Here is a 19,456-nt window from a genome sequence, read left to right on the forward strand (position 1 = left end):
ACAAGGCAATTCAAAATGATTTACATAAAACTTAAAAAGCATTAAGACCAAGTGCCAAGAGAATGCATAAAGTAAAAAAATATGTAATATATAAACACATTGTAAAAGGAAAAACACGTTGAGATCCCTGCTGTAAAGCAACGCACCAATGTTCACCGCCACAAATTCCTTTTGCCCTAAACCATTCTGTCCCTTATAAACCAACAGTAGTATTTTGAAATAAATTCTTTGACAGACAGGAAGCCATTGTAAGGATTTGAGAACTGGAGTTTTATGAGCTACTTCCTTGGTCTTAGTGAGGACTCGAACAGCAGCGTTCTGAATCAACTGCAGCTGTCTGATCAAGCTTTTAGGGAGACCTGCAAAGATTCCTTTACAGTAGTCTAGTCTACTAGAGAGGAATGCATTGGACAAGTTTTTCAAAATTCTGCTGAGTGTTCTTAAGGTGATAGTAAGCTGACTTTATAATTGTTATAATGTGGCTGCTGAAATTTAAGTCAGAGTCCAAGACTACACCAAGATTTCTGGCTTGGTTTGTGCTTTTTAACATTACCGATTGAACCTGAGCGCTGACTTTTAGTCGTTCTTCCTTGGCTCCAAAAACAATTACTTCGGTTTTGTTTTTGTTTAATTGGAGAAAATTCTGGCACATCCAATTGTTGATTTGTTCAATGCACTTGCTCAGTGATTGTATTGGATCATAGTCCCTTGGTGATATGGTTATGTAAATTTGTGTTGTCTGCGTAATTATAGTAACATATTTAGTTGTTTTCCATAATCTGAGCCAGTGTGAGCATGTAGATGTTGAACAGAAGAGGCCCAAGAATGGAGCGTTGTGGAACTCTGCATGTAATTTTTGTCCGCTCAGATGTGTAAAAACCTACAGACACAAAGTTGTCCCTGTCCTTTAAGTAGGATTAAAACCAGTTAAGTACTGTGCCAGAAAGTCCTACTCAGTTTTCCAGTCGGTCTAATAATATGTTGTGGTCAACCGTGTTAAATGCAGCACTGAGATCCAGAAATGCTCAGACTGAAATTCTGCCACGATCTGTGTTTAGATGAATGTCATTGAATACCTTAACAAGAGCAGTCTCAGTGCTGCCGTGTGGTCAAAATCCTGACTGGAAGACATTAAAACAGTTGTGTAGTGCCAAGAAATTGTTCAGCTGTTGAAAAACAGCTTTTTCAATGATTTTACTTAAAAATGGGTTTGATATAGGCCTATAATTGTTCATTAGTGACGTGTCTAATAACACTGATAACATACCTCACACCACAGGATAATCTGGCAGGATAATCTTTAATCAAATCAAATCTTTTTTAGAGCCAGACAGCTGATCGCCTGTCAGACACACGTCAAAGACCATTTTGTCCCAAACCAAAGAGCATTATGGACCGTCATGTGAGCACTTGGAGATGGAATCGATTTGATCAAATTCGATTCAGATATCATCAGTGGTGATATCGTCGAGGCAGGATGGCCGCCAACACTAACTAAACACAAAAATTCTAGCAGTAAAATATGTATGCTACATGAAATACCAACTTACACACACAGACAAAATATACCTGAAAGTCATGAGTGAGTTCAGGACAGAGCCTGTTGTACTGTGCCAGGAGCTCTTTGGGTCGGTCTGGATCGGGGCGGCTGCGAAGCTTGTTCAGGTCTGTCTCCAAATCGTCATCCTTCAATCACACACATACACACACGTTTTATTTCAAACATGTTTCATTTTTGTGAGCTGTGTTCGGTGCCCATACTGGTTTGCCGATGTCGAAATTTAAACTCAAAAAATCCTGGATCCTTTGTGTCCCATAATCAGAGTTTTTGTTGATTAGGTGAATAACCATGAAATAACTACAACTGGCTGTCCAGGTGGTAAGAGCCTGGATCATATTACACAATATCCAGGGTTTGTACACTCTTGAAAGATGGAAAATCAGTTTGATGGATTTTTTTTGGTCACTTTTGTCACATTACCTTTTCAAGCCTAGAAACGTTTTGATTAGATTTAATTGACGTCAACGTTTAGTTGATTTGATTGGCGACAATCAGATAGAGACCTAGTGGTTGCTGAGAAAGGACACAGGTTGTATGTACTGTGCGAAAGTGTCAATTTTCTGTTTTTCCAGCCCTAGAAATGCATTCACATTCGAAGTCGGCAGAAAAGAGTGATTACATTTCTCAATATTTGACCTGGACAAACTGTGAATGTTGTCAATCTGCCTACACACGGGACACTTACATAGTCCTTGTTCTCTGCTTCCTGGTTCTCGTCATCTTCTTCATCGTCACTGTCCTCCTTACAGCTCTCATCTGGACAAGTAAACGTAGATGTGATGCAAATAGAGTACTTGTACATATATATGTATACATATATATACTGTATATATATATATGTATGTATATATTCATATATATGTATATTTATATATGTATATATATATATATATGTATATATATGTACAGTATAAGTAATTCATATAAATAATAAATAAATATATATATATATATATATAAATATATATATAATTTATATGAAAACTCTATAGCGGCCATGGTCAGGCATCATCAAGCATGCTGTTCTGTATTCACCTGTTGTCCAATGTCACAATTTTATTTACTCTCAATTTTCGTGATTGAATGTCGCACATAAGCAACATCATGACACATGAAAGATAACTATTTAGTATCTACTACTTCATGGACAGCGGATCAATCAAATTGAAAAATTAAATAGCTCAAATATGTATGTATTTCTTATTTTCCACAGTGAGGTATTTATTCTGCAGTCATTGGTAACAGAGGATGTAGTGATATCAAGAGTGGGGCCTCTATACCTCAAGTGAAAATAAACATTACATTTAAATAGAAAACAAAATGCTGCCAATAAACCTTTTAACATTTAGATTAAACATACGTCCATGTATTAACCGATTTACACTCTTTGAATTATGTGAAAACCCCACGAACTTTGCAGAGATATTTTATTTGACATGCATAACACGAGTAGAAATTCAAACTAATTGAAATTGAAATCATTTGAAAAAACATGTAAGAAGAAACGTCTGCAGTTCTGGGGGAAAACTTGATCAAAAATGTATCCTCTCAAGTTTTAACTTGTTTAACTCGAGTTTTACATAACATTTTACACTAGGTTTGGGTTGAACCTTTTGCCATTCTTATCGGGTGTAATATTAAATGCAGTCAATTTACCATTTAAAGTTCTGGGAACACACTTAAATCATGCACTGTCCACGGTATATTATCCTTAATACTACCACAGTATTCATTCTACGTGCTTTCACAAAAAATGGCTAATTATTTGTACATTATACAGCAAATTATAGCTTTTATTTGTATCATACAGTATTGTACCAAATACAATCCAAAGGTAAATATCAATGTCTCTCTGTTTCTTTCAGTCTCTCTCAGCCAGGCTGAAAATTGTTGCCAAGGTAATCATAAATAAACCCTTTGGAGTGGCCATGAGTCAGATATTGAAGGTCAGCCAGGAACATCCGGTCCTTGGCTTTATGCAGTCTGCTGTATAGACAGCCACAGAAGGGAGGCCGTCGTACTGTGGGTGTTCTTTTATCAATGAGAGGTGGCGTAGAATTAGCAAGTGAACTGGCAAGGTTTTTGCTATACTAGCTCTGTGGGAAATTTGTACCACCATGAGCTTGTATGATCATAAAATAAAGATGGGTCTAAGGACAAGGATGAGAAAGAAGAAAATAATAAAGAAAGATCCCTATAATCCTCCTCAACCCTATTGTAAAGAGAATTAATCCCCACTCAACTAAACATCATTCAAATGTCCCATCTAGGATAATTTTGGTAATTTTGCAAGTCTTTGCTCCTGGTTCTTGACTAAGAAGTATTTAAACAACCAGTTGGCAATTAATATATTCTTTTGGCTTTGCAAACATTGTAACATTTTAACCGGTAGCTAGCGGAAAAGGAGAAACACTAGGTTTTGGTTGACCGGTAAGGTAAGTGAGGTTTGAATAAAACAAGTAATCAGTCTTCCTACAGATGAGAAGTTAAGGCCCTCCCATTGCGGTGCCAGAACAAAAATCTCCAGCTTAACATTAGTAACTTAAAGCATCTCTAAGAGAAACTGAACTATAAGACTTCCCCAAATAAGTTCAACGTATCTTCTCTCGTCTCTTGGTGTCACCGTTGCTGAGTTACACACACACAGCACTTACACCAGCTTTGTGGTGTTGGGAGCCGAACAATTATTTTTCATATCTGAGGTGCTTATTTCTCATATCGTAGTGCTTCATGATGACTGCGATGGCCTTTCCAAAACCTTCACCCATCTTTCCTGGATGTACGTCATGGTGGATTTCCAGGTATGCTTTGGGTCATTGTCTTGCTGCAATACTCAACCTCTCTTCAACTTCAATGTCTTGACCGATTGTCTTGACTGTTAAACATAGTCCTCTATAATGTTTTGATATTTGACAGAATCTGTTCTTCCTTCCAAATTGACAATATTTCCTGTATCACAGCTGTATCACAGCCACACAAGCCCAAAGCATCATGGATCCACCTCTATCATTGGCAGTTGAAAAGTGTTCTTCTCTAGAAATGCTTCACCGTTCATTCCCATAAACATACCTTCCTTGCTTGAAGCCAAAAAGTTCATTTTTGGTTTTGTCAGTCCAAAGCACATTGTACAACAGCCTTCAGGCCTTATTTTGTGTCTTCTGGTGACTCTGCCATGGATGTTTTTGTTGGCTAAAGTATGTTGAATTGCATGTCATATTAACTAGACCTGTGTCTGCTACTGTTTTCTCCAGCTCTTTTGTTTTTTGCGGTGATGTGTGGGTTGTTCTGAACATTTCTCACCAGGTTTCGGGCTGGTTTATCTGGAATCTATCATGGTCTTCCAGACCATGGCTTTACTTGAACTGTTCCATTCACCTTTGTATACTGTATTTTCTGAAGATGTTTCTGACAATTTAAATTAATACATTAAAAAGTTTGAAGTGTTTTCTAGCCACCGCAGTCTGATAGTTTAGGATGCACAGAGTGACCTCGGATTAAATATTTCAATTCTGGAATTAAATTCCCCTGACATTGAAAAAATAAATCACTTTATCATATTTTAAAAAGAAACAATGAATTACAGAAGGGTTCACAAACTTTTGCACAATTATCTTGCTTTCAACTTTGAAGGAATGTGTCAGACCATGGTGCCCAAAACTTTGCATCCCACATTACCGGTATCCGTGCCTTCCTTCGTTCATTATCAGTCTATGTGTAAAATCTTACAGAATCTGATATACCTGGTACCAAATGAACATTGGGGTTTGTGTCTGGCCTTCCAGGAAGAGGAAATAAGTAGACTGACTGATCAGATGTCAGTGGCAAAGGAGTTCTTGGATGACACTTCCTCATTAGCTGGACTGAAAGCTCCACCAGTGATTCCAGGCCATTATTAAACACACAGGTCTGTAAACAAACAAGAAAAAATGAATAAGACAAATAAGCAAGATGGATGATAGATAGATAGAAAAATAGATAGATAGATAGATAGATAGATAGATAGATAGATAGATAGATAGATAGATAGATAGATAGAAAGATTGATTGATTGATATAGAGACTTACGCAGACTAACCTGGGTAGTTTGAAACAGAAGTCGAATCCCTCCACTGGAAACAAGAGCCTGTCTGCCTGCAGCACTGTGAGTCGCCTGATGGAGGCATCGCAACAACGCCTTGCGGATTTCTACGGCAATGTACTCTGTATCGTTGCTGTGCCAGTCCTCGTAAAGTCGCAACAGGCCAGAGATAAAACCCTTTGACACCGCTGAGCGCACATTGGCCTCTGGGAGGGCAAGAGATGAAAGCGGAAAAAGGAAACTTAAGTCAAGTCAGTACACAGAGATGAGTTGTAAACTACACCGTTAAATGCTGTTTTCTTAATCAAATCAGGACAAAGGTATGGAGATACTTTTGATTAAGCTGCCACAGCCATCTGTAGTGTCATATTTTCCTATTTAAATCTGATTGAACGATCTGTCAATACAATAAAATCAGATAGGAAGATGCTTATTCATGCTGGGAAGCCACTTCACATGCACCTACCAATGCTGTCCTGCATTTTCCTCTGTTAAATATTTTGAACAGAAAAGTAAATGTGCAACACTGGAAAGTACATAAATGATGCAAATTCCCATATCTATATCTTACTCTTTTACACACACATGCATGCACGCACGCACACACACACACACACACACACACACACACACACGACCATATCATGGAGAAATCTACCAATCATGCATTTTGCTTTGCATTTGTCTTAAATGTCATAATAGAGATTGTAGAGAATAGACAACATTTATAACTTTTGGTGCATCTTAATATGAAACGCAAATGTGCAAATATGTGCAACTTCAAAACATCAGACAGCTCCCCATTTTAAGATATACAAGTCTGGTCTTGTTAGATATAAAACCCATCGGCTGGGAGCATTGCCAAGATGGTGCCTAAGTGAACCGACTGCTCTCAAAGTGACTTTGGTTATGAGGTCCGACCCTCCTCTCACAGGCCCGATTAAATTAAGAGCCACACTTTCTCATGAAGCCTTAATTGAGTCAAGTGTGCAAGAATAGAGCTAAAGCGATACATCAAGGACAGTGGAACTCGAGTACTGGACCCAGAAAAACGATATAGCGGCAAGACTATAGATCGCTATAGAGAATAGGTTATTGCGTCTCCTCCCATATTAGCCATTCCAATTGAAGCACAAAATCTCTCTATGAAACATTTGGGTATGAACTCAAATGCATAAGAGATGCAGAATTATCAAAACAGCAACCATCTTTGTTTCACAGAATTAATAGAATGCACAGAAACAGGAAGTTAGCCCCAGAGGCAATATACTATATCATGTGCAGTAGGCCATTATGGATCACTTGGTATGAATACGATTTCATACCCAGAAAGGTACAAATCCCCCCCGCCTAAATAAATCTCCTCAACTGCTGCAACGGAAGTAATTCTAAATCGACAGACTAATTTGAGAGTCTGAAATGATGTATCTTATTTTTTATGCTATAATTCACATTCACATAACTTAAGCAACCCGTGCTATATATTGAAATAAAACTGTTATAACACTGTAAACTCTGTAATAACTTAGTAAGTACATAGTAATAACATATATTTTTTTTTACCCTGTATACCTGTACCAATAATCTATCCTTTCCATGCAATTGTATTTGGATATTCTGCTCTGTATTTTTGTATAGTTAGTATAGTATGTCGATTTTTATTTAATTGTATTATGATGATTTTTTTCGGACTGTTAAGCTTTTATTTCAACGCTAATTGTTTGTAGAGAAACGGCAGAATAAAGTCATTCTGATTAGCTTAGTCATTCTGATTCCATCTAAAAACAAAATCCTTCAATGTTTGTACTCAACTCAGTATCAGCTGACTATCAGTTGAGTCTTACAATTGGCACCTCAATTGTAAGACTCGAAAAAAATGGTTGATCGATGTTACCAAAGAATAAACTGAACCCCTGCAATAAACTTGTCTGCATAAATCATTAGCCTTTGGATGCATTTTGTTTTGGTAACTATCCTTCCATGTAGTTACCCTGACCTTATCCACACTAAACCCAAATTCAAACGTAACCACCTTGAATCTTAGACCTACTTTTTACCATCTTTGACCAAAATGGCTAAATGTCTAAGATTCGGGGAGTATGATTACCAATTGACTCAATTATAAAATTGATATAAACTTTCAGTTAATAGATTTGACTTATTTACTTGTTTACACTGAGTTCAGTATCGACTCTGGACTATCCAAATAAAGTGTAACAAAAATAATCATATTCTCGAGCTGGGGGGGAAAAACAATATACCACAGCATATTTTACAGTCTAAATTTTCGCATTGCGAGATTGCCTCCTGGAGAAGAGAGTTCATGCAAGTTGGGAGATTTAATGCTGTGATATTGAAATTGAAACCGTCTGGCAATTTCCACGACAAAAGCAATATACTGTACATCTTGCACTCTTTCACCAAACCGGTTTAAATTCAGCCCCATAGCAGGTGGTCTGATGTGGGAGATATCAAATTTCTGCAACACACAGTTTTCAATTGTGGTCTAAGCTGAGCCTAACAATCTAAAACAGGGAAACAATTTTACTTGACTTAAAAGTCAATTGGTGCATTTACATGCACTTGAATAAGCCGGTCATTATTGAGTTAAGGCAATACTCTAACTATTGCAACTGAAATACTTTTTTTCTGAATGCTGTATATAGTTCTGTACTTTTTATTTAATTATTAAAAAAAAGCAATTCACTACATGCTTTAGATCACGAATGTATGTATGTGCCAAATAAATCTTTTAAATCTTTGAATCTTGAATCACTAATGTGCAGAGTTACTCTATTTGAAAAAGATACCTCCTCCCCAGCCGAGAAAATGGATTACCAGTTTAATGACACAGGGCCTCTACAGACGCTCAAATAATCTCGCAATGACCTTTAAGTGGAATGCACACGTGCACACTGACGCAAATCCAGAAAACACCCCAAAATACAAATGCATAACTTATTTTTTGCCAACACTCTTCTTCAAAGTGTCCACATCTTTTTTCTTTTTTTTTCCTCCCACGTTCTATTCATATGACCTTTAAAATATTCATCGGCCTGATAGCTTCCAGTATAAGCTGTAGTGCATTTATATCTAGTATTAATGGGCTCCGTAGGGTTTGAGCTACCATAGAGTGCCCTGATCTATACAACACGCTCTACGGGAAATAAAATCCTGAATCTTGGCAGTGCTCGTGAATCCCATGTTGGAAATCTTTTTTTTTCTAGACAGATCACTCATTATTAGTAACAGTTAAGAAGGCCACATGCAAATGCATACTATTGTATAGATATAAACATTTATTGTATAAATGTTACCGATGCATTAACCTGCAATATTTAACTCTATGTATACAGTATATGTATACAGTGTATATATGCTGCATATATATATATATACACATACACAGTACATCTACATAGGAATAGAAACTACAAGATATAAGGGTTTCATATAATACTGCAGAAATACTATGAAATAGTCTTTAAAATATAGAAAGATGTCTTTAAAGAAAATCGAAATGTTTTGCCTTGTTTTGTATGTTTTCTCGTTGTATACATATTTTCCCAAAACTAACTCAACAATCTTTCAAAAACAATTCTTGGCTCAATTTTTTTTACATTGTTGTTAAAATCAAACATTTCCATCAAATATCTTGTTCTCTTTCTTTGTTGCTCTTTTTGTTTTTATTTCCCGCTGTGAAAATAAACAGTGGCAAAACGCAGTCAAATGGTCACAGGAGACACCCGTAGCTTTTGTGTCACCGTGAAGAATGTTTTCATGAGGATTTCAAATGCCTAAAGGCATAATTAATAAAGCTGATGGGGATGTGAGCACACCCCACATACACATACAGACGGAAGTGGTGTCTGGGGCAAATATACAGAAGACTGTGCTGATTAATTGTGTGTGTGTGCGTGTGTGTGTGTGTGTGTGTGTGTGTGTGTGTGTCTGTAATAGCATCGTCTCTGACAATGGCCATTACATCAGCCCAAAACGAACTCCCTTTTAAAGCCTGAAATTTACATAGCGCCAATACAAACACACACACACCAACATCTTTTTTTCACCTTCTCCATCTTCCTCTCTCTCAGACACACACACACACACACACACACACACAGACAGACAGTCAGACAGACAGACAGACAGACAGACAGACAGACAGACACACACACACACACATACACACACACGCACACACACACACACACACACACACACACACACACACACCTGTGCAGAGATCATTAGAAGTAGAGAAATTTGCTATGCGGTTGCTTCAAAGGGCCTGTTCTAAGAATGAGTAGTACATGAAAACTTAAGCTCACAGCATATTAAGTACTTTCCAATTGCACATGAATCATTTGCCCAGAGTAGGCAAAAGTAAATCACTGAAAAATCTCCAACAGAAATAATCTTATCTTTAAATACTCAGAAAAAATAAGGACACATTTGTACTCTGTTAGATAAGGCTGCAATTCATGGAAATAAACTGAAATGTGAGAATTAAGGGAGATGATGTTTATGATTGCAGCAATATGGTTGACCAACATCATTTTTATTGGGAAATATGAACCTCTTTTCTGTCTTGGAACATTCTACCATCAAATCAAATAAATCATTCTAACCTAACAAATTGCATTTCCTTCACGTCATGGACAGGCAGCTTTGAAAAAAGAAAAGGCCAAATAAACTTTGATTTTCAGCAAATCTATGTCCCCGGCATTCCTATTTATTTTACACACCATTAACTTGCAGTACAGCAGGGGATAGCTTGGTTCCGAATGGCTTCCTTGTCAGCATTTCTCATGGAAAAGATCCGTGGCTGGCCACAGTAAAAAATGAAAAAATGAAAAAAATGGATGCAGTGTCTGCGATGTCACCCATTGGTTTCTGAAGAGACAGCCTCGAGGTTGGGTTGGGAAGCAGAGCCAGACCTTCCAAATTTGAAACCAACCAATTTTCCCTCCAAAACTAAACTGTTGCTTTAAGTGACATCATAAAGAGCAAGTCACATCATTTAAGCCTTCAGAGGACAAAAGATGGTAAATTATGATATTATTTGATGTTTTATAATGTTTGATGAGGTCTGTCAACTGATACTTACTATATTCATGTTTTTAATCTACTTTTAATAAGTGAGTATTTTATTTTTTATTTTTTTTTGTGTGTGTGGCCATTTTAGGATGGGTTTTCCACCCTTCCACCACAAGTAATGCATGTGTAATGGATGATTAAAAAATAAGGCTGTTGAGCCTGAGGTGGGGAAAAATGTATATGGGTGCATTTTTTTCAGCCCAGAAGCGATAAAAACCATGAAAAAGCAATTTTCATGGAATATGGAAAAACTCTTTAATATTTATATGGATATCTTGTTAGCTTATACCATTTTACACCAAAATTTGTGGATTTACAAACAAATTTTGGGTGACTGACACCTTTCCCATTGCCAGGTGAAATGCAGTTTTTTTCAAGTGTGTCACGTTCGACATCTCGAACACGTGGGAAAAAGGGCGTGTAATGGTTCCAGTGTGATTGGGAAACAAAACAGCAACTTAAACAAACAACAACATGAAACTGTAAAACATGAAAAAAAAGTATTTTGAGCCGGTCAAAATAATCTGATATTTCTGTCTATTAATGCGGCAATGTCTGAAACTCCCAACGCGCATCGTGTCGCGCCAGTAAAGGGGCCAAAATGAGCGGGCCGACCCGGGTGTCCTCTTCACATCAGAGCCGATCGGAGGTGGAGCCAAATTCAAACCTGCTGAGCACACTCTGCTACGTGGATGGGCACTCGGCGCTCACGCCGGGTGGGGCATCTGGTTGGCTGCGGTGGGGCGGTTCTCGTGGGTGGGCATGGGGGTCCCACCGGCTCACCTGCGGGGCGGGCGGTTTGGGGGGGGATGACGGTCTGTCGGCCCGCGGCCGGGATCCGGTCCTGCATTCCGTGCCTGGTGCCCGCAGCCCAGGTTCTGTGGCTGCAGCTGCGTCTTGTGCCTGCACCTGTTTGGGTGTATGTGTGCGCCCCTGGGGTGCGGGGTCTCCTCGTGCTCCCTGGGACTGGGTTATGCTCCTCGGTCCGGGCGTGGGGGTTACTCCACGGCCCTCTGGCTTCTCTGGAGGCCTGGGGGTCTTCTGTGGCCGCAGGGAAGGGTGCTTGAGGCTTTCCTGCAGCCGTAAGGTGTCTACAAGGCTGCGGAGCTCGGGGGGGGGGGGGGGCTTCGGGGACCTTTCTGCTTGGAGGCGCCAGGACATAATACCGACCTTATATACCAGACCCAATTGGGATAAGTCATGTACACTCACCGGTGGACACCATACACAGACACACACACACCCACACACACACATAAAGGTGGTCCTATCACACACACACACACACGCACACACCACCACACCTGCTTGGGGTGCACCCAGCTCCCTCCTGGTTGCATTCCTCTCCTTTCCTCCCTCATTTACTGCCATAACTATGACAGGAAGAGGCCACGTGACCAGTTGCAGTTTTCCTGGACCTAATTCACTGTTTTTCAATACATGTTGTCGTCCAGTGTTCATATTTTTGTGTAAATGCTGTTTGGTTCTATGTTTATTTGTCTCACCGTAGTGATTCTCCCCCTCTTGGAGTCGTGATCAGTTGTTTACAGACTCAAACATGATAAATAGTTCTCCAAAGAGGGGGGTTGGTGGTGGTTCTCTTTAACCAAAAACTGTGCTCTTGTCATTCTACAGCTCATCCATAGGACAGAGTTATTGCAGCAGTTCTTGATGATTTAAGAATGAATAAAGAGTTGAATTGCAGGTTGAGAAATTGAACTCTACTTGCAGACTAACTCTGTCCTAGATGCAATGGCATACAAATACTTTTTGTTGTATGCCCAGCATGCTGAAAGCACAAGTTGAAAGAACAACAACAACAAAAAAAACTGTTTATTGCAGGGTCATTTGACCCGGGACTGAGACCTGGGTTTTTCCTTGTTAGCGGGGGTTACCGGGTTTTTGGTGAGGTGGGAAAGGGGAATAACACAATGGCATTTGTTGTGCATTTCAATCAAACTCGTGAATGTCATTTGGTGTGACTTGTCCTGAACATGGCTAGAACTTTAAACATTTATATAAAAAACATAAATAATTCAAATGTACATCCATAATCATATACAATATTTCACAGATGTCTATGTATATAAACAGAAGTTGACATTTAAGTTATATAACATTTTTAAGAGTTACATATTAACTCCAGAAGTTCAACTAAATAAAAACAGTTTTAAAACATAAAAAACATTACATTTTGTCCCTAAATGCTATATCCACTGATGTGACACAATATTGTTATTTAAATACAGGCATTTGCCGTTTTTGATTGAAACAGCACAATTTTATCAGGAAGGACAGTACAGAAGACATTTATAAGGCACATACGTTTTTAGTTATTATTTAAAATTTTCACTTTTCTAGCATTGGCACTTGAAAGGCAATTGCCTTTCAAGTGCCAAAAGTGCCAAACTTTTGCCAAAAGTGCCAAAAGTACTGAAACACCCAATCATCAAGATTTTCCTCAAAATGCTAAAATCCCTATTTAATTTAAGCACAATACTTCTACCATAAGTATTGTACACAACACCCAATACCAATTCCCTCTGAAGTCAGGTTAGGGTTAGGGTTCCCCAGTCATCACCAGTTGACATGTGGGATGGTTCTAGGTTTATTTTTTTTTCTTCGTGGAAGTCATATGGTTGCATGCTAAAGAGTTTAAACTATTCAAAAATATATGTGGTTTTCATTTTTGTTTTACCAGTTATAGATATTAGTGATTCATTTTTATTCTAAACTCTACATCAAATTTGTTCTCCAGTGTGACATGAAAGTAAATAAATAAAAAATAAAAAATAAATAAATAAAATAAATAAAATAAAAATAAATCTATTTCCATATAAATGGTGATTTATATTTCAAAAACTTCCCATTCCACCTCATTAAAGAGCTTTCCACAATGGCTTCAATATTCGGACGTAACGGTTGCCGCTTGCAGCTGGCCCAAAAAGCAGTGGATGGGCGGGAGCGACAGGTGTCCTAGTTATTTGAATATTTTTACGTTACACTTGCACTCTCCCAGTTTCCATACAATATCTGTGTGGAACAAAACCTTGAGACAAATACATTACAGTCAGACTAGATTCAGTGACATTATCGTCCTGTTAACGGTTTGGGATTCATCAGGAAAGCTGCGCTTAGAAGTGTGGGTTTGAAATGACAGCTCTGCCCCTATAGGTTAATATTGACATAATTGCCGCCTTTATGTTGGTTACAAACATCGCATTAGCAGATCAAAGGCAAGCACTGAAGCGTGCTCATTTCTGCTGTTCTGGTTCATCGGTGGAACACGATGCCCTTGATGTTCTGAGCAAATTGGCACTTTGACATGGAAGCCGGCACAATACTGCATAAATCATAAACAGCTTAGAGCTCTCTGAAAACTCATGACGCTGCGGGTTGCTGGAGATTGCGCGACCAGGGGACCAGCTCCCCTGAATATGCCGCACCCCGGAACTAAATTCTACACATAGGACAAAAAATTACGAGATCAATTCAAGCTTTTTTGTCAGGGTGGTTGTTTTAGTTGACCCATACCTATAAGTCCCATGCATGGCTTTGGCCTATTTTCTGCTTAATTTTTTTGGCCCCAGTCCCCGTCACCAGCCTGGCTGATGAATTCTTTAAATGTTGCTGTCAGTCGCGCTAGCTTATTAAAATTGTATTCATTTATACGAAAAGGACTCTCTGGGAAGATCTGACCTTTTCTTTTTTTTGCCAATTTAGGGGCAGCTTTCCTGGAGAGCAAAACGGTGCCTCAGTAATTGGTGAGCGACACAAAAATCACAGTTCTGACAGACAAGTCTTAGATTTTATTTGGAATTACATTTATTTACTTAGCCTAGTTGGAGTTTTGGCGTCTGGGCTTTACTGCTTATCACTCCCGGCCAGGTGTACAGAAAACATAGGAATACTTAATGAGCTCGAAATATTGGAGTGATTGGCATGAATCTGCCCACTGGAGTAGAGCCCGACAGGTGGATGCAGGGGAGGTGGTGGGAGCGCAGCAACACAGCAAGCAATGCAGGTAGGGCAAGCGGGATTGGCTGCTTTAATAGCCCAGCCCATGAACGTGTCTAAGTGCGTGGTGCCGTCCAGTTGTCCGACAGAACTAGCTCCACAAGTTATGCCTCTTTTATGACGAGCTCAGTCAAAGAAGTGTTTTTTATGTTTTAATGGTCACACCGCTGGCGACGGGACTGCAGCATGAGGCCTAGTCGCTCTCACTTCGGCGCCAGGTCTCCGCGTCCGCTGGCGTTTGTGGGCGTTGCGGCTCAAAATCGTCTGGCTGTTTTGGGCACGCCAAACATTGCAAACCTTTCTCCCTTTCCATATTTAATATACTGAAAATTATATCCACAGATGCTGCCCTGTGTAATTTTATTTGATTAAAATAAAGCATTGTCCTTGTTGGAGAAACATAACGTTACGTGTTCTTTATTTTATGAATAGTTTAAGTGACGTTTTTCAAAAAAATTAAAATAAAATAGCCCTATCATGAACAATTTCGCAGTGGTCCAGGGATCCATTTTCCAAGAATCAGCACCATTGAAAGCGCACCCTCCTATCGGCTGTTGCCCGTCGCTAGACGCTGTGGTTTATCGGCGTATGCAACTACGAGCGCAGCGGCGACTGCGGCGAGCGGCTGCACTTCGCGGCGCTGGAAGGCTCCACACAGAGCGCCGTTTGTCTGCTGCCGCGCAGCTGAGAATCAAAGGGAATGCATTAGCGTCTTGCCAGACTCAAAGGGAAGGAGGAGGAGGAGGTGGAGGTGGAGGTGGAGGGAGGGAGGGAGTGCATGTTTAAAGATGCCGGAGAGGAGAGGAGAGGGGGATGGCAGAGAGGGTAGGAGGCGTCACGGGCCGGTAGGAAAACGTGAGGGGAAGGGAGATGAAGGAAGAGAGAGAGAGGGGAGGAAGGAGCGAACCGAGGGGAATTGAGGGGGAGTGTGTGTGTGTGTGTGTGTGTGTGTGTGTGTGTGTCTCAGCGACAGCTCGGCAGTGTACATTTCAATCGCGAGGTTGGCGGTGTTGTGTACGCAAGAGTGAGCGATAGCAACTAAAAGGTGTGGGTGTGGGTGGGGGGTTGTAAGCCTGTTTGAGGGCGCGTGTGTGTGCGCGCATGCGTGCCCATCCAATACAATACATGACAGAGGAATGAAGACACCCAGTGTGTGTGTGTGTGAGAGAGAGAGAGAGACATACACGTTGCGTCGCAACAGGTGCTGTGCATGTCAAAGCAACCAAAGCCGCAAGGTTTGAAAATGTAGCAACACTGACCCCTGAAGGCCGTTCCGTCCCACTGCAGTATGCAAGCTCCGTGTCAGTCTTACATAACCACAACTTAGCATAGCATCCGCCTACTAACACAGAGAGAGAGAGAGAGAGAGAGAAAGAGAGAGAGCCTGGTAGAGGAAAACAACCAACTTATATAATTATGAGCCGAAAGTGAACCGAAGAATTAATTTTACAATGAGGCTGGGCTGTAATGGCTCAAACCCAATCCTATAGTTCTTTGTGTGTGTTTGCAGTTGTTTTTGTTTATTTTTCAAATGATATGGCTTTTTCTAACATTATGATTTAGTCATTTGCTCATTTAAAAAAATCAATAATAATTTTATTGCTCGTCTCACAGATGCGCTGCACTCAACACACACATGTTGGAGTGGTGGCTGGAGAAATTCAGCCTGCATTTCTCCCATCTTAGCCGTCCTAACTCCAGGGGGCAGCCGGGAGCAGTGAGCAGCCTTCACTACTCATTGCCCGGGGACCAATTCCAGGTGGTAGATCCATGTTATGGTCAGGGACAGCACAGGAGAGTGTTCTGCGTGTTTTTAATTGGGGTCCTTTTTTTGTTGAAGGACATATTGGCACATATGCATATACACACCAACACAGTAAAATATTTGCACTGTCTCAACTCTGACAAGGTCACGTGATAGCACTGCAGACTACATAATGGACTACTACTGATTGCGTCATCATTGCACAACATCAAACCTACCATTTGTAAATACCCAAGATCCACCGGCTGCCATTTTTGCTATTCACTGGACTATTTGACCGGACTTTAACTGAAGGAATTTACCCAAACTCTGACAGTCTGTACACACGCATTTTATGTCATTTACCACATAGTCAATCAATCATTTGTGTCATCTTTGATCAGAAGGTTTGATTTCATGGTTCTCATGGTCCACTGTTTCTTTCCTTTTTTTTGAGTTGTTCATATCTTCTTTCTCCACTCCATCTCTTTATGTCATCTAGCCACCTTATGCGTGGTCTTCCCGCTCCTTGTTTTCCTTCAATCATCCTTTCAAAAACCCTCATCATCAGCTTTCCACTGGACCGTCTCAGGATGTGCCCCGCAAACTCAAACTTTCTCTCTGCAATCTTCTTCATAAAATACCTGTCTTCTCCTACCAGTTCCAGAACCTTTTCATTTGACAGAAATCTTCTCCAGCTGACTTTGAGCATTTTCCTGTAGCACCATATCTTTTTCTTTACTGTTATGTTGACGTTGCTTCTCAGAAGTTATGTCCAAAAAAGCCATTTTTGCTTGTCCAATTCTGCATTGAATTTCCTATAGACATCTTCCATCTTCATAGATTCAACTCCCAAGTATTTGTATTTTCTCCCCGAAGGTTTTATGAAAAGCCCCGGATCTGAAATAGCCCCACAGGGCCAGCTCTTCGCCCTATCTCTCCCTCTCTCACGGTGCGCCAGCAATGGTGAGCCTGCGCTCCGATGGTACCGACTGTGCCCATGCCGCGCCAGCGGCGGGGTGCCAAAACAGTGTGTTTTTATTTTAGAAATAGGATATTTTATTTTACGCTGTTTACCCCCTACCCCCACATTGACAGTTTGCCTAGCGCGGTAAAATGGCTGGAGCCTGCTTGGGCTAAGCCACTGATGTCTTTGCATTCTAGCAACACCCCTGCTCCCAAGCCTGAGTTACAACTTCTAACATTTCTTGGAGTTCTTGCTCATCTTCTGCCAGAAGAACTGTATTGTCAGCCTACCTGATGTTTGTCAAGCTCTCCCCATTTATCTCTTCTCTTGTATTGCTTCTCCGATCATCCTTTCCATGTATAAATTGAGGAGAATTGGAGATAAAATACATCCATATCCTACACCTCTTAAGATGTCTACTTCTTCTGTTTCTCCATTTTTCCATAACGACAGCTGCTTTCTGCTTCTAATATGGATTTTCTGTTATTCTTATTATTTATATTATTTCATGTGCCGGAATTCCTTCTTCTTTCAGCATCTCAATTAGTTGCTCTTAGTTTACGCGATCAAAAGCCTTGATAGTCTATGAACACCATGTAAACTTTTTTGTTGTTTGGTTGTTTCTCCAATTGTTCTTAGTATGAAGATGCCATCTCTTGTTCCTTTTCCTTTTCTATAACTCAGCTGGTATTCTGAAATCCTGCTATCAATGCTATTGGCTTTTCTTCTGTTGATTTTATGCATCAATATCTTGGACCCATGACTTATAATACAGCCTCTGCTCTTAACACACTTGAGTTTTTTTCACTTTCTGTAGAGGAATGAAATTGCTTTTCAGAATAATGATTCCCACATAGTGTTTGACAAAAAATAAAACATAGACACATCAAAAGAAAAACAGTAACAAAAGTTTTTCTCCTTTCATGTTGTACATTGACTTAAATATGTTTGTATCGCCATGTATGTGGCATGAGGGAGCTGTATTTACTCCCTCATAATTCAGATGAAAAGCCCTTGCATTTAAGTTTAGTATGATTGTCTTTTGAATTATGAATTTATGTATGTAGTATTTGTCTGCGGAACTTTGGACAAATACATTTGCTTCGGATTTATTTAGGAAGCATTATAATTTTTTAAACAATCATGGCTCTGCACTTTGTAAATAGATACCTTGCAAAGGAAACACTGTAAAACAGCTCTGAACCAAATGGTTTTTACATCCATACCCAACAACTGGAAAATAACAAATCACAGGGACACGCATGGATTTTTTTCGTACAGAAGTGCAAACCGATTTGCTGATTGCAGCTTCAAAATGGCCCGCAGATCATTGTTGCGGGTAATTAATAATTAGGCTGTTGCTGTATCAGGCAGCATTTCAGAAATGTCTTGTTGGGGGCGCGCACTGATTGCATCCGCACTGCCCTTTCCCTCTGCTGTGGAGGGACAGAGCTACTCGTGTGGGGGAGACAAGGCCTTGCCAGTGTGAATCCATCCACTCGTCCTCTAAAGAGAGTCAATTCACAGCCTAATTAACATGTTAGCCATAACGAGCACGGTAAGCCAAACAGAGGTCATTGTGGCCCTGGCTCGAGTTCAATGACAAAGTGGGTGCGAAAGTTGATAGCGCATATGCCTTATCTTAACCAAATGGCCAAAGCATGATTGTGTAATAACGCTTCTCTACACTCAAAGTGAAGCCAGTATTGAGCGAAGTATTACCCAACCAAAAAAATATGGACAGAATCAACCCTGTTGAGTCTTGTGATAATTCAGAGTTTACAATGTGAACCTGCCAGTTAATTAATCAAGGACTCTGTAATGGACAAAACAGAACAAAAATCTGACTGGCCATTTAACATGGCAGTAATATGGAATCCTGATATTGCGCCAAAGCTCCAGCTTTCAGTGGCCCTGCGAGCCATGGTCATCAATGTTAGCTAGCTATGCTATCGCTTGGCTAACGGCTAACAAGCTGGACAGTGTTTA

General features: G+C 40.0%; 1 protein-coding gene across 1 annotated transcript in view; it reads right to left on the bottom strand.

The window, feature by feature from the left end:
- The window catches only part of agbl1 (AGBL carboxypeptidase 1), a gene marked incomplete at both ends in the record, with an annotated part of 253,871 nt that overhangs the window by 162,964 nt on the left and 71,451 nt on the right, over positions 1–19,456 (bottom strand). The window contains 4 exons of the mRNA XM_080002341.1: positions 1,570–1,686; positions 2,247–2,317; positions 5,302–5,467; positions 5,637–5,845. Of these exons, the coding sequence (XP_079858467.1) occupies positions 1,570–1,686; positions 2,247–2,317; positions 5,302–5,467; positions 5,637–5,845 (563 nt within the window). The remainder of the gene's footprint in view (positions 1–1,569; positions 1,687–2,246; positions 2,318–5,301; positions 5,468–5,636; positions 5,846–19,456) is intronic.

Source organism: Zeus faber (genome assembly GCF_960531495.2).
Source record: "Zeus faber genome assembly, chromosome: 6".
NCBI classification, from domain to species: domain Eukaryota; kingdom Metazoa; phylum Chordata; class Actinopteri; order Zeiformes; family Zeidae; genus Zeus; species Zeus faber.